The 16,110-nt window shown below is 50.2% G+C and overlaps 1 protein-coding gene across 2 annotated transcripts; it reads left to right on the forward strand.

The window, feature by feature from the left end:
* The first annotated feature begins 1,661 nt into the window (after positions 1-1,661).
* Positions 1,662-15,184, forward strand: LOC149427208 (uncharacterized). 2 transcript variants are annotated; one of them, XM_089668190.1, is made up of 5 exons: positions 1,662-1,928; positions 7,668-7,810; positions 7,905-7,975; positions 8,148-8,202; positions 12,297-15,184. In XM_089668190.1, exons 2-5 carry the CDS (start codon positions 7,754-7,756, stop codon positions 13,218-13,220), a joined length of 1,107 nt encoding a protein of 368 aa, XP_089524316.1. In that variant the 5' UTR covers positions 1,662-1,928; positions 7,668-7,753; the 3' UTR covers positions 13,221-15,184. The 2 variants fall into 2 exon arrangements, with proteins under 2 accessions (XP_089524316.1, XP_089524315.1); XM_089668189.1 differs by having other exon boundaries at positions 1,664-1,928; positions 7,718-7,810.
* The last annotated feature ends 926 nt before the right edge of the window (positions 15,185-16,110 follow it).

The raw sequence follows: 16,110 nt of genomic DNA on the forward strand, positions 1-16,110 counted from the left end.
TGGACGAACGTTCACTCCGATCATTGGACGAATGTTCACTCCGATCATTGGACGAATGTTCACGCCGATCGTTGGGCGAATGTTCACTCCGATCGTTGGACGAATGTTCACGCCGATCATTGGGCGAATGTTCACTCCGATCGTTGGACGAATGTTCACGCCGATCATTGGGCGAATGTTCACTCCGATCGTTGGACGAATGTTCACGCAGATCATGTAGGGCCCCGGGGGGGCCCCTGTCTGTACGTGTCCTAGTTTCCTCCATGTATTATGTAGGAGGGTCAGGATTGGGGGATGGAGTGTTGGATCCCGGGGGGCCCCTCTCTGGAGCTGTCCTAGTTTCCTCCATGTATGATGCAGAAGGGTCAGTATTGGAGGACGGAGTGTTGGGCCCCGGGGGGCCCCTGTCTTGACGTGTCCTAGTTTCCTCCATGTATTATGTAGGAGGATGGCCGGCCGGGTTAACCCCTTGTGGGCGGGTGTGGGGGCCCCTGTCTGGACGTGTCCTAGTTTCCTCCATTGTGGGCGGGTGTGGGGGCCCCTGCCTGGACGTGTCCTAGTTTCCTCCATATATTATATAGTAGGGTCAGGATTGGGGGACGGAGTGTTGGCCCCGGGGGGCCCCTGTCTGGACGTGTCCTAGTTTCCTCCATTGTGGGCGGGTGTGGGGGCCCCTGCCTGGACGTGTCCTAGTTTCCTCCATTGTGGGCGGGTGTGGGGGCCCCTGGCTGGACGTGTCCTAGTTTCCTCCATTGTGGGCGGGTGTGGGGGCCCCTGGCTGGACGTGTCCTAGTTTCCTCCATTGTGGGCGGGTGTGGGGGCCCCTGTCTGGACGTGTCCTAGTTTCCTCCATTGTGGGCGGGTGTGGGGGCCCCTGTCTGGACGTGTCCTAGTTTCCTCCATTGTGGGCGGGTGTGGGGGCCCCTGACTGGACGTGTCCTAGTTTCCTCCATTGTGGGCGGGTGTGGGGGCCCCTGGCTGGACGTGTCCTAGTTTCCTCCATTGTGGGCGGGTGTGGGGGCCCCTGTCTGGACGTGTCCTAGTTTCCTCCATTGTGGGCGGGTGTGGGGGCCCCTGACTGGACGTGTCCTAGTTTCCTCCATTGTGGGCGGGTGTGGGGGCCCCTGGCTGGACGTGTCCTAGTTTCCTCCATTGTGGGCGGGTGTGGGGGCCCCTGTCTGGACGTGTCCTAGTTTCCTCCATTGTGGGCGGGTGTGGGGGCCCCTGACTGGACGTGTCCTAGTTTCCTCCATTGTGGGCGGGTGTGGGGGCCCCTGGCTGGACGTGTCCTAGTTTCCTCCATTGTGGGCGGGTGTGGGGGCCCCTGTCTGGACGTGTCCTAGTTTCCTCCATGTATTATATAGTAGGGTCAGGATTGGGGGACGGAGTGTTGGCCCCGGGGGGCCCCTGTCTGGACGTGTCCTAGTTTCCTCCATTGTGGGCGGGTGTGGGGGCCCCTGGCTGGACGTGTCCTAGTTTCCTCCATTGTGGGCGGGTGTGGGGGCCCCTGTCTGGACGTGTCCTAGTTTCCTCCATGTATTATATAGTAGGGTCAGGATTGGGGGACGGAGTGTTGGCCCCGGGGGGCCCCTGACTGGACGTGTCCTAGTTTCCTCCATGTATTATATAGTAGGGTCAGGATTGGGGGACGGAGTGTTGGCCCCGGGGGGCCCCTGTCTGGACGTGTCCTAGTTTCCTCCATTGTGGGCGGGTGTGGGGCCCCGGCTGCGGGGGAAGGGCAGCTCTTGGCTGCGGATTGTCGCAATGAGTTCACAACGCGGTGATTACACATTCATCTCCCATCCCCCCCATCCTGCCCTCTCCGCTCCCCCCACCGCCTGGCTGCAGCTTCATCACAGAGACACTGCAGAGAGCCGGCCCAGCCATCAGGGGCCCCCAACCTGACCACTGGCAGGGGCCCCGCTCAGGTAGGTCTGTGTGAGGGTGGGTGTCGGTGTGTACAGGCGGTGTATTGGCTGGCAGTGGGGATCTATAGGGGGTGTGAAGGGGGAGGGACCCCCCATACACCTCGTATCTTTCTGTTTTCTCCCGTTATTTGCTGCGCCAGCGTCCTCACATGACCCCGCTCCACCAGGAACCCCCCCTCCCGTGTGTCACCGCTCTACAGACCCCAGGAATCTCTGCTACGGTGTCACCTACGGGGTGCTCGGTGTCACATGCAGTGTATGTTGTCACCCTCCAGAGTCCTGCACACGGCCCCAACCTCATCCCCACTGAACACCTTTGGGATGGATTGGAACCCCGATGGAGAGCCGGGTCTTGTCATCCAGGAACAGGACCTGACCTCACAGATGGGCGCAAAGTCCCAGAGACATCCTCCAACATTTGGTGGAAAGCCTTCCCAGAAGACTGGAGGATGTTATAGCCACATGGGGGCCAACTCCAGGATAATGACCATTGTTTTGGAATGGGATGTCCAACAAGCTCTTACAGGTGTGATGGCATGACCAGTTTGGTGAAGACACTTTTCTGTCCCCCCATGACTGTCCCGTGTACAAAGCCAGCTCCATAAAGACATGGATGACCAGCTTGGTGAAGACCCTTTTCTGTTCCCCCCATGACTGTCCCGTGTACAAAGCCAGCTCCATAAAGACATGGATGACCAGTTTGGTGAAGACCCTTTTCTGTTCCCCCCATGACTGTCCCGTGTACAAAGCCAGCTCCATAAAGACATGGATGACCAGCTTGGTGAAGACCCTTTTCTGTTCCCCCCATGACTGTCCCGTGTACAAAGCCAGCTCCATAAAGACATGGATGACCAGTTTGGTGAAGACCCTTTTCTGTCCCCCCATGACTGTCCCCCGTGTACAAAGCCAGCTCCATAAAGACATGGATGACCAGTTTGGTGAAGACCCTTTTCTGTTCCCCCCATGACTGTCCCGTGTACAAAGCCAGCTCCATAAAGACATGGATGACCAGTTTGGTGAAGACCCTTTTCTGTCCCCCATGACTGTTCCGTGTACAAAGCCAGCTCCATAAAGACATGGATGACCAGTTTGGTGAAGACCCTTTTCTGTCCCCCCATGACTGTCCCCTGTGTACAAAGCCAGCTCCATAAAGACATGGATGACCAGTTTGGTGAAGACCCTTTTCTGTTCCCCCATGACTGTCCCCCGTGTACAAAGCCAGCTCCATAAAGACATGGATGACCAGTTTGGGTGAAGACCCTTTTCTGTTCCCCCATGACTGTCCCCTGTGTACAAAGCCGGCTCCATGAAGACATGGATGACCAGTTTGGTGAAGACCCTTTTCTCTCCCCCCATGACTGTCCCCCGTGTACAAAGCCAGCTCCATAAAGACATGGATGACCAGTTTGGTGAAGACCCTTTTCTGCTCCCCATGACTGTTCACTGTGTACAAAGCCGGCTCCATGAAGACATGGATGACCAGTTTGGTGAAGACCCTTTTCTGTCCCCCCATGACTGCCCCGTGTACAAAGCCAGCTCCATAAAGACATGGATGACCAGTTTGGTGAAGACCCTTTTCTGTTCCCACATGACTGTTCACTGTGTACAAAGCCAGCTCCATAAAGACATGGATGACCAGTTTGGTGAAGACCCTTTTCTGTTCCCACATGACTGTTCACTGTGTACAAAGCCAGCTCCATAAAGACATGGATGACCAGTTTGGTGAAGACCCTTTTCTGTCCCCCCATGACTGTCCCCCGTGTACAAAGCCAGCTCCATAAAGACATGGATGACCAGTTTGGTGTGAAGGAACTCCAGTGTCCTGTACAGAGACCTCAACCCTACTTTTGAAAGACCTTTGGTCTTCTCACCCAACATCAGTCCCTGTCCTTCACCCTCGGAAATACTTTCGGTATGAGGTTTTCTCATCCCAAAAGTGTTCAGTAGGTTGGAGGTCATGGAGGAACTCGAGTGTCCTACACAGAGCCCTGACCTCAACCCTACTGAACACCTTTTGGATGAATTGGAACGTGGATGGTGATCTAGGTCTTCTCATCCAACATCAGTTCTGTCTTTGAAGGTTCATGCTTAAAACATTCCAGCAATAATGGGAAGTGGGTCATCCCAATCCAAACAGATACACCATGTGGCCCGGTGATGTGAACCCCCCTTCAAATGATGGAGTTCAGGTGTCTCCAGTGAAGGGTCCTCATACAAAGACATTGGAGACAATTGTGCCCTTTCAGCCTTGTGGTAACAGTTTGGTGAAGACCCTTTTCTGTTGCCCATGACCCTTCGCTGTGTACAAAGCCGGCTCCATAAAGACATGGATGGTCTGTTTGGTGTGGAGGAACTCCAGTGTCCTGTACAGAGCCCTGACCTCAACCCTACTTTTGAAAGACCTTCGGTCTTCTCACCCAACATCAGTCCCTGCCCTTAACCCTAGGAAATAATTTTGGTATGAGGTTTTCTCATCCCAAAAATGTTCAGTAGGTTGGAGGTCATGGAGGAACTCGATTGTCCTTTACAGAGCCCTGACCTCAACCCTACTGAACATTTTTGGGATGAATTGGAACTGGGAAGGTGATCTAGGTCTTCTCATCCAACATCAGTTCTGTCTTTGAAGGTACTTTTGGAAGAACTTTGGTATAAGATCTTCTCATCCAACATCAGTACCTGACCTCACAAATACAGTTGCAAGAAAAAGTATGTGACCCCCTTGGGATTCCGTGGAGTTTTGCATGAATTGGGCATAAAATGTGCTCTGAACGTCATCTAAGTCACAACAATAGAAGAACACAGTCTGCTGAACATAATACTACACAAACATTAGATGTTGCCATGGTTTAATAGCACATAACATGTAAACATTCACAGCGCAGGGAGGAAAAAGTATGTGAGGCCCTAGCTTAATGACTTCTCCCAGAGCTGATTGGAGCCAGGAGTGAGCCAACCTTGACTCCAATCAGTGGGATGATATTGGATGTGTTGCTGACACCTGTTTTGGGTTTACTGGTTTCAAGAAGCACTGTCTGATGTGAACCATGCCTCGCAGAAAAGAGCTCTCAGAAGACCTACGATCAAGAATTGTTGACTTGCATGAAGCTGGAAAGGGTTACAAAAGTATCTCCTTGAGCCTTGATGTTCCTGTGTCCACGGTAAGACAGACTGTCTACAAATGGAGAAAGTTTAGCACTGTTGCTACTCTCCCTAGGCGTGGTCATCCTGTAAAAATGACTGCAAGAGCCCAGCGCAGAATGCTGCATGAGGTAAAGAAGAATCCCAGAGTGTCAGCTAAAGACCTACAGAAATCTCTGGCACAGGCTAACATTTTTGTTGACACATCTACAATCAGGAAAACATTACACAAGAATGGAGTACATGGGAGGACACCACGGAGGAAGCCATTGCTGCCCAAAAAGAATATTGCAGCACGTTTGAAGTTTGCAAAAGAGCACCTGGATGTGTCCACAGCACTACTGGCAGAATATACTGAGGACAGATGAAACCAAGATTGAGTTGTTTGGGAAGAACACACAACACTATGTGTGGAGAAAAAAAGGCCCAGCACACCAACATGAAAACCTCATCCCCACTGTGAAACATGGCGGAGGGAGCATCATGGTTTGGGGCTGCTTTGCTGCCTCAGGGCTGGACGGATTGTTGTCATTGATGGGAAAATGAATTCCAGAGTTTATCAAGACATTTTGCAGGAAAACGTACGACCATCTGTCCGCCAACTGAAGCTCCGCAGAGGATGGGTGATGCAACAGGACAATGACCCAAAGCATACAAGTCATTCAACAAAACAATGGCTGCAACAGCACAGAATACGCCTTCTGGAGTGGCCCAGTCAGAGTCCTGACCTCAACCCAATTGAAATGCTGTGGCATGACCTTAAGAGAGCGATTCACACCAGACATCCCAAGAATATTGCTACACTGAAACAGTTTTGTGAAGAGGAGTGGTCCAAAATGACTCCAGATCGTTGTGCAGGTCTGATCTGCAACTACAGGAAACGTTTGGTTGAGGTTATTGCTGCCAAAGGAGGGTCAACCAGTTATTAAGTCCAAAGGTTCACATACTTTTTCCTCCCTGCACTGTGAATGTTTACATGTTATGTGCAATTAAACCATGGCAACATCTAATGTTTGTGTAGTATTATGTTCAGCAGACTGTGTTCTTCTATTGTTGTGACATAGATGACGTTCAGAGCACATTTTATGCCCAATTCATGCAAAACTCCACGTAATCCCAAGGGGGTCACATACTTTTTCTTGCAACTGTAAGTGCAAATTCCCACAGACACCCTCCAAAATCTCGTGGGAAGTCTTCCTAGAAGACTGGAGGAGTATAGTATAGGGGGGGAGACTCCGTATTATCGGCCATGATTTTGGAATGGGATGTCCAACGAGCTCATAGAGATATGAAGGTCTGGGGTCCAAAGTCTTTCAGCAATATAGCGAACTAGGCAAATACAATGGACGGACGAGACTCTTCCGGTGACAGCTTAGAGGAGATGTCTCACTTTGGAGAGACCACCTCTCACTTTCTGTTGTGTCTCTGGGAAAGGAGGTGAAGGGATAATTTTCTGAGAGTCGTTCCAACCATTCCCTGATCTATCCAAAATTTTAAAAATGTTTTGGTCCATCAGGCTTTCTTAGAGAGAAACAGTGTACTGAAGATGAACATCCAGTCCCTAGGCTCCTCCACCTTCTCCAGGTCTTCTCTACCTTCTCCAGACATGAAGATTCCAGGTACCTTCCTGACAACAGTACCCAAGGAGGTCTGAATATTATTTCGGGGGCAGTCTAGAATCCAAGGCAGTTCTGTGTCCAAACACAAGAAATTGGGGGTTGGGGAAGAGTTCATAGGGTTCGACAATCCCTTGCTCTACCATAGAGCTGAGTAGCGTACTGGATTGGTTCAAACATGCAACACGAACTGTATGCAGTGAGTCCAGCTTCAGTAAATAGGAATTGGATTCCCCCTACAGGGCCTCCTAATGCGACCTCAGCCAATGCCACCTGGCATCATCCTACGCCCTCTCCTGTGACCCGCTCTACACCTGATGGCCCATGGACACGAGTTCCTGATGAAAGCTATACACTATATTCCTATGACCCTGATGACCTCCTTTTACGTTTTCATGAAGGGGGGACTTTCAAACTTTATTGACCAAAAATCGGTTCGCAACATTTTCCTTCTGGTGCAGGTTGGAATTCTGTCTCTAAGAGTCGAAACCCTGACCACCCCACCACTCACTCTCTGGAGAGTCGTGTAGGAGAGACCACCACCAAACCTCTGTACTGCCCGGCGAAGAGACCACCACTACGTGCCCTTTGAAGACACGTGCCTAGACACTGATCTTCAGAGTCATGGTCTCTCCTTGACTTATGATTGCTCCCCTGCTAACTACTCTTCACCTTGATGGAAATTCGGCTGGTCAGAAGAGACTGGCCAATCTTCGATCAGAGTGTGAGCCTCTCTACTCAACAGATGATGATTCTTTCAGTGACTTCTGTCGAAGGGACATGGAAAATTTCACTGATATGTGGCTGGAGCTGACCAGGTGCCACTGTCAGAGTACAATGTGCCTGTGAGGAAGATTCCTCCATCCACCTGGTCTCTGTGGTCGGAGAGCGCTGAGGTCCTCCTCTATAGAAATGTGAAGGGATGAGCTCTGCTTGGTGGACCTTCACACATTCCAATGTCTTTTCCTCTGTTTTTAATCCGCAGCCCTCCAGATGCCCCAATCATTGTCAGCACTAATTGTCCTCTCCCCACAGTGTCAGCCCAGCAGTGGTCCAGAAGGTGGGTGAGATATGTCAGGAAAGGCAAGACCCCCGCGGAAAACCAGCAGCGTCAGGATGGTCTTACAGGTGAGCCTGCTTTTTGTGGGCATTTATTGGCCAACGCCCCGCCCAGAGAACAGTCAATGTTGGACGTCTTTCATTTCTATCTGTGTTCTTGCAGGACTGTGAAGACTCTTCCCCGCCCTCCATAGTCCGAGTCACCATCCCCAAAGTGCCCCTGACCAAGAAGAGGTAAGTCTCCCAGGTCCACCACACGAAACTGAACGTCACATGACAGCTGGATGTATAAACCCAGAAAGGGGACCAGAATGGATAGAAACCCCTAAAAGCCGATGTTTGGAGATGATGGAGGCCAAGTTCTCAGCAACCAGCCATGTGCATGATCTTCTCCTCTGTTTTTCAGCAAACAAAGAGAACCGCTGGCGCTGATCCGAAGAAAGCTCCTCACCAGGAGCCAGGTAATCCAACCTCCCGTATTATGGGGCATGAACTTCTGGACCAGGGGTCTCCAAACTATGGCCCACGAGCTGTTGAGGAACTACAAGTCCCATAATGCCTCCTGGAAGTCTTGCCTGTGGCTGCCAGAGTCTTGTAAGACCTCATGGGACTTGTAGTTCCTCAACACCTGGAGGGCCATAATTTGGAGACCCCTCATCTAGACTATTCATCTCATAAAGTGAACTGCTATAGTCCAGATACCCCCTAAATATAGAGCCATTTATCCAACCGTCCATCCAGAGTCTCTGGTTTATAGACCGGATACATCCTAAATATAGAGCCATTTATCCAACTGTCCATCCAGAGCCTCTGGTTTATAGACCGGATACATCTTAAATATAGAGCCATTTATCCAACCGTCCATCCAGATCCTCTCCTCTGGTTTATAGACCGGATACGTCCTAAATATAGAGCCATTTATACAACCGTACACCCAGAGCCTCTGGTTTATAGACCGGATACGTCCTAAAAATAGAGCCATTTATCCAACTGTACATCCAGAGCCTCTGGGCTATAGACCGGATACATCCTAAATATAGAGCCATTTATCCAACCGTACACCCAGAGCCTCTGGTTTATAGACTGGATACGTCCTAAATATAGAGCCATTTATCCAACTGTACATCCAGAGCCTCTGGTTTATAGACTGGATACGTCCTAAATATAGAGCCATTTATCCAACTGTACACCCAGAGCCTCTGGTTTATAGACCGGATACATCTTAAATATAGAGCCATTTATCCAACCGTCCATCCAGATCCTCTGGTTTATAGACTGGATACGTCCTAAATATAGAGCCATTTATCCAACTGTACACCCAGAGCCTCTGGTTTATAGACTGGATACGTCCTAAATATAGAGCCATTTATCCAACTGTACACCCAGAGCCTCTGGTTTATAGACCGGATACATCCTAAATATAGAGCCATTTATACAACCGTACACCCAGAGCCTCTGGTTTATAGACCGGATACGTCCTAAATATAGAGCCATTTATACAACCGTACACCCAGAGCCTCTGGTTTATAGACTGGATACGTCCTAAATATAGAGCCATTTATCCAACCGTCCATCCAGAGCCTCTGGTTTATAGACCGGATACATCTTAAATATAGAGCCATTTATCCAACCGTCCATCCAGATCCTCTCCTCTGGTTTATAGACCGGATACGTCCTAAATATAGAGCCATTTATACAACCGTACACCCAGAGCCTCTGGATTATAGACCGGATACGTCCTAAATATAGAGCCATTTATACAACCGTACACCCAGAGCCTCTGGTTTATAGACCGGATACGTCCTAAAAATAGAGCCATTTATCCAACTGTCCATCCAGAGCCTCTGGTTTATAGACCGGATACCTCCTAAATATAGAGCCATTTATCCAACTGTACATCCAGAGCCTCTGGTTTATAGACCGGATACCTCCTAAATATAGAGCCATTTATCCAACTGTACACCCAGAGCCTCTGGTTTATAGACCGGATACGTCCTAAATATAGAACCATTTATCCAACCGTCCATCCAGAGCCTCTGGTTTATAGACCGGATACGTCCTAAATATAGAGCCATTTATCCAACTGTACACCCGGAGCCTCTGGTTTATAGACCGGATACATCCTAAATATAGAGCCATTTATCCAACCGTCCATCCAGAGCCTCTGGTTTATAGACCGGATACGTCCTAAATATAGAGCCATTTATCCAACTGTCCATCCAGTGCCTCTGGTTTATAGACCGGATACGTCCTAAATATAGAGCCATTTATCCAACTGTCCACCCAGAGCCTCTGGTTTATAGACCGGATACGTCCTAAATATAGAGCCATTTATCCAACCGTACACCCAGAGCCTCTGGTTTATAGACTGGATACGTCCTAAATATAGAGCCATTTATCCAACTGTCCATCCAGATCCTCTCCTCTGGTTTATAGACCGGATACATCCTAAATATAGAGCCATTTATCCAACTGTCCATCCAGAGCCTCTGGTTTATAGACCGGATACGTCCTAAATATAGAGCCATTTATACAACTGTACACCCAGATCCTCTGGTTTATAGACTGGATACGTCCTAAATATAGAGCCATTTATCCAACCGTCCATCCAGAGTCTCTGGTTTATAGACCGGATACATCCTAAATATAGAGCCATTTATCCAACTGTACACCCAGAGCCTCTGGTTTATAGACGGATACATCCTAAATATAGAGCCATTTATCCAACTGTACACCCAGATCCTCTGGTTTATAGACTGGATACGTCCTAAATATAGAGCCATTTATCCAACCGTCCATCCAGAGTCTCTGGTTTATAGACCGGATACATCCTAAATATAGAGCCATTTATCCAACTGTACACCCAGAGCCTCTGGTTTATAGACCGGATACATCCTAAATATAGAGCCATTTATCCAACTGTCCATCCAGAGTCTCTGGTTTATAGACCGGATACGTCCTAAAAATAGAGCCATTTATCCAACTGTACATCCAGAGCCTCTGGGCTATAGACCGGATACGTCCTAAATATAGAGCCATTTATCCAACTGTACACCCAGAGCCTCTGGTTTATAGACCGGATACGTCCTAAATATAGAGCCATTTATCCAACTGTACACCCAGAGCCTCTGGTTTATAGACTGGATACGTCCTAAATATAGAGCCATTTATCCAACCGTCCATCCAGATCCTCTCCTCTGGTTTATAGACCGGATACATCCTAAATATAGAGCCATTTATCCAACTGTCCATCCAGAGCCTCTGGTTTATAGACCGGATACGTCCTAAATATAGAGCCATTTATCCAACTGTACATCCAGAGCCTCTGGTTTATAGACCGGATACGTCCTAAATATAGAGCCATTTATCCAACTGTACATCCAGAGCCTCTGGTTTATAGACCGGATACGTCCTAAATATAGAGCCATTTATCCAACTGTACACCCGGAGCCTCTGGTTTATAGACCGGATACATCCTAAATATAGAGCCATTTATCCAACTGTCCATCCAGAGCCTCCGGTTTATAGACCGGATACGTCCTAAATATAGAGCCATTTATCCAACTGTACACCCAGAGCCTCCGGTTTATAGGCCAGATACATCCTAAATATAGAGCCATTTATCCAACTGTACACCCAGAGCCTCTGGTTTATAGACCGGATACATCCTAAATATAGAGCCATTTATCCAACTGTATATCCAGAGCCTCCGGTTTATAGGCCAGATACATCCTAAATATAGAGCCATTTATCCAACTGTACACCCAGAGCCTCTGGTTTATAGACCGGATACATCCTAAATATAGAGCCATTTATCCAACTGTCCATCCAGAGCCTCCGGTTTATAGACCGGATACGTCCTAAATATAGAGCCATTTATCCAACTGTACATCCAGAGCCTCTGGTTTATAGACCGGATACATCCTAAATATAGAGCCATTTATCCAACTGTACATCCAGAGCCTCTGGTTTATAGACCGGATACGTCCTAAATATAGAGCCATTTATCCAACCGTCCATCCAGAGCCTCTGGTTTATAGACCGGATACGTCCTAATATAGAGCCATTTATCCAACTGTACACCCAGAGCCTCTGGTTTATAGACCGGATACGTCCTAAATATAGAGCCATTTATCCAACCGTCCATCCAGAGCCTCTGGTTTATAGACCGGATACGTCCTAAATATAGAGCCATTTATCCAACTGTCCATCCAGAGCCTCTGGTTTATAGACCGGATACGTCCTAAATATAGAGCCATTTATCCAACCGTCCATCAGGAGCCTCTGGTTTATAGACCGGATACGTCCTAAATATAGAGCCATTTATCCAACCGTCCATCAGGAGCCTCTGGTTTATAGACCGGATACGTCCTAAATATAGAGCCATTTATCCAACCGTCCATCAGGAGCCTCTGGTTTATAGACCGTGTTCGCCCCATACATAGAACCATTGGTGGTCATGAAGAAGGTGACAACAGGTAAACACTTCTGCTGTAGACCATCTATGAGTGGACGTGATCTCCGTTCTTCTGTCTGAAGTCTTCTTCCATTGCAGGAAGTCCAGGAGATAAAGATCCTTGGCTATGGAGAGGACCATCTCTCGGTGCAGGACAGCCCCCTCATGACTCATCTCTCGATGAAGAACGACCCCCTCATGACTCATCTCTCGATGAAGAACGACCCCCTCATGACTCATCTCTCGATGAAGAACGACCCCCTCATGACTCATCTCTCGATGAAGAACGAGCTCCTCCAGGAAGATGAACTCTGCACCAGATTTCAGAAGAACGAGGTGGCCACCCAGACCGCCCCCGTCTATTGCTTCAACACCATCGAAGAGATTGTTGAGTTCCTGAACAGCTGCAGCAAAGCTGAGGAGTGCAGCCCCAAGTCTCTGTCCTTCACCGACGAGCCCCCCGACGAGCCAGGAGGAGAAGATGCCATGTCCAACGACGACCACCTGAGAACACTCAAACTAGAAATAGAAGAAGACGACGAAGACCAACCGATCATTTCTCATCTGTACCCCAACCTGCCCTTCCACTATGCCTCCACGTCTTCTCCATCGTTCCCTGTGGTCAAGCGTAGAAGAAAACAACGTTTCCACTGCGAGTGGCAGGGCCCGGTCACCGTCATCAGCTCCCCCAATGTGCCGGCTCATGCCATGGAGCTGAGGGTGGACGAGGATCTTGCCATGTCCATACGGAGACAAGTGGACATCAACAATCCGGGGCCCTTCGGCTGGCAGCTGGCCAAGCTACTGTTCACCGAGGAGGAACTTTACGGACACAACTTCAACGGTACGGACCAGAAGATGCCCCTCAGCCCCCGGCGGGTCCACGCCATCCAACACGCCTTTCATGACTACTTCCCTAGAGACATAGCGGACGAGGCGCTGGCCAAGGGCCGCACCGCCATTAACCAAGGGATAAGGAACATGTTCTATGTCCGCAACCGGAAGGATGGAGACTATCCGTGACTGGAGCTCAGCACGGGGCCCGAGGGACCCAGAAAGACGAGGGACCCCAGAGCCGAGATCTGATCTCAGATTGGATGGTGATAATTTGGTCTCCGCGATGACCTAAACCTGTGACTTGTGGGAGAAGCAACTGTGCCATCCAACACCTCACATCTCCATGACAACCACCAAACTCCGTCTTTATGACAGACTCCACAGTGAACCCATCACTTCTGTTCCACCCCCACCGCCCTATCATCCCCCTCCCACCACCCTCCTCTCCATCTCAATCCATGACCATACCTTCACGCCGTTCTCCTCCATCACCCACCACCTCCTCTTCATCTCATTCCATGACCATACCTTCACGCCGTTCTCCTCCTATCACCCTCCTCCCACTACCCTCCTCTCCATCTCAATCCATGACCATACCTTCACGCCGTTCTCCTCCATCACCCACCACCTCCTCTCCATCCTTCATCTCATTCCATGACCATACCTTCACGCCGTTCTCCTCCATCACCCACCACCTCCTCTTCATCTCATTCCATGACCATACCTTCACGCCGTTCTCCTCCTATCATCCCCCTCCCACCACCCTCCTCTCCATCTCAATCCATGACCATACCTTCACGCCGTTCTCCTCCATCACCCACCACCTCCTCTCCATCCTTCATCTCATTCCATGACCATACCTTCACGCCGTTCTCCTCCATCACCCACCACCTCCTCTTCATCTCATTCCATGACCATACCTTCACGCCGTTCTCCTCCTATCATCCCCCTCCCACCACCCTCCTCTCCATCTCAATCCATGACCATACCTTCACGCCGTTCTCCTCCATCACCCACCACCTCCTCTCCATCCTTCATCTCATTCCATGACCATACCTTCACGCCGTTCTCCTCCATCACCCACCACCTCCTCTCCATCCTTCATCTCATTCCATGACCATACCTTCACGCCGTTCTCCTCCATCACCCACCACCTCCTCTTCATCTCATTCCATGACCATACCTTCACGCCGTTCTCCTCCTATCACCCTCCTCCCACCACCTCCTCTCCATCTCATTCCATGACCATACCTTCACGCCGTTCTCCTCCATCACCCACCACCTCCTCTCCATCCTTCATCTCATTCCATGACCATACCTTCACGCCATTCTCCTCCTATCACCCTCCTCCCACCTCCTCCTCTCCAGCCTTCATCTCATTCCATGACCATACCTTCACGCCGTTCTCCTCCATCACCCACCACCTCCTCTCCATCCTTCATCTCATTCCATGACCATACCTTCACGCCATTCTCCTCCTATCACCCTCCTCCCACCTCCTCCTCTCCAGCCTTCATCTCATTCTATGACCATACCTTCACGCCGTTCTCCTCTATCACCCACCACCTCCTCTCCATCCTTCATCTCATTCCATGACCATACCTTCACGCCATTCTCCTCCTATCACCCTCCTCCCACCTCCTCCTCTCCAGCCTTCATCTCATTCTATGACCATACCTTCACGCCGTTCTCCTCTATCACCCACCACCTCCTCTCCATCCTTCATCTCATTCCATGACCATACCTTCACACCGTTCTCCTCCATCACCCACCACCTCCTCTCCATCCTTCATCTCATACACAATACCTTCACACTGTTCTCCTCCATCACCCTCCTCCCACCACCTCCTCTCCATCCTTCAACTCATTCCATGACCATACCTTCACGCCGTTCTCCTCCTATCACCCTCCTCCCACCACCTCCTCTTCATCTCATTCCATGACCATACCTTCACGCCGTTCTCCTCCTATCAACCACCACCTCCTCTCCATCCTTCATCTCATTCCATGATCATACCTGCCCGCCGTTCTCCTCCTATCACCTCACTCTCCAGCTCCCCCATGTGGAGGCCCTCTGCTGTATGTTATAGCGGACTCCTTGTTTTCCCTGCTTGCTGTTTACCTGATAAAGTGTCCCGTGTGTCCGGTGATCTCCGTGTTTATTGGGCGGGAAATCAGAGTGCTAGCTCATGTGGTTCATCCATAGAGAGCATCAGCCTGGAGCAGGGGTGTCCGAACTGCGGCCCGGGGGCCAGAGGTGGTCTATAACCAGTCCTGGGGGCACCACTCCTCCCACTGACACCAATGATGGGACACTATTCCTCCCACTGACACCAATGATGGGCACTATTCCTCCCACTGACACCAATGATGGGCACTATTCCTCCCACTGACACCAATGATGGGCACTATTCCTCCCACTGACACCAATGATGGGCACTATTCCTCCCACTGACACCAATGATGGGGCACTATTCCTCCCACTGACACCAATGATGGGACACTATTCCTCCCACTGACACCAATGATGGGGCACTATTCCTCCCACTGACACCAATGATGGGGCACTATTCCTCCCACTGACACCAATGATGGGGCGCTATTCCTCCCACTGACACCAATGATGGGGCGCTATTCCTCCCACTGACACCAATGATGGGGCGCTATTCCACCCACTGACACCAATGATGGGGCACTATTCCTCCCACTGACACCAATGATGGGACACTATTCCTCCCACTGACACCAATGATGGGGCGCTATTCCACCCACTGACACCAATGATGGGGCACTATTCCTCCCACTGACACCAATGATGGGGCACTATTCCTCCCACTGACACCAATGATGGGGCACTATTCCTCCCACTGACACCAATGATGGGGCACTATTCCTCCCACTGACACCAATGATGGGGCACTATTCCTCTCACTGACACCAATGATGGGGCACTATTCCTCGCACTGACACCAATGATGGGGCACTATTCGTCCCACTGACACCAATGATGGGGCGCTATACCTCCCACTGATACCAATGATGAGGCGCTATTCCTCCCACTGACACCAATGATGGG

Source organism: Staurois parvus, unplaced genomic scaffold (genome assembly GCF_062004578.1).
Source record: "Staurois parvus isolate SC_StPar_1 unplaced genomic scaffold, SC_StPar_1.0 ptg003934l, whole genome shotgun sequence".
NCBI classification, from domain to species: Eukaryota; Metazoa; Chordata; class Amphibia; order Anura; family Ranidae; genus Staurois; species Staurois parvus.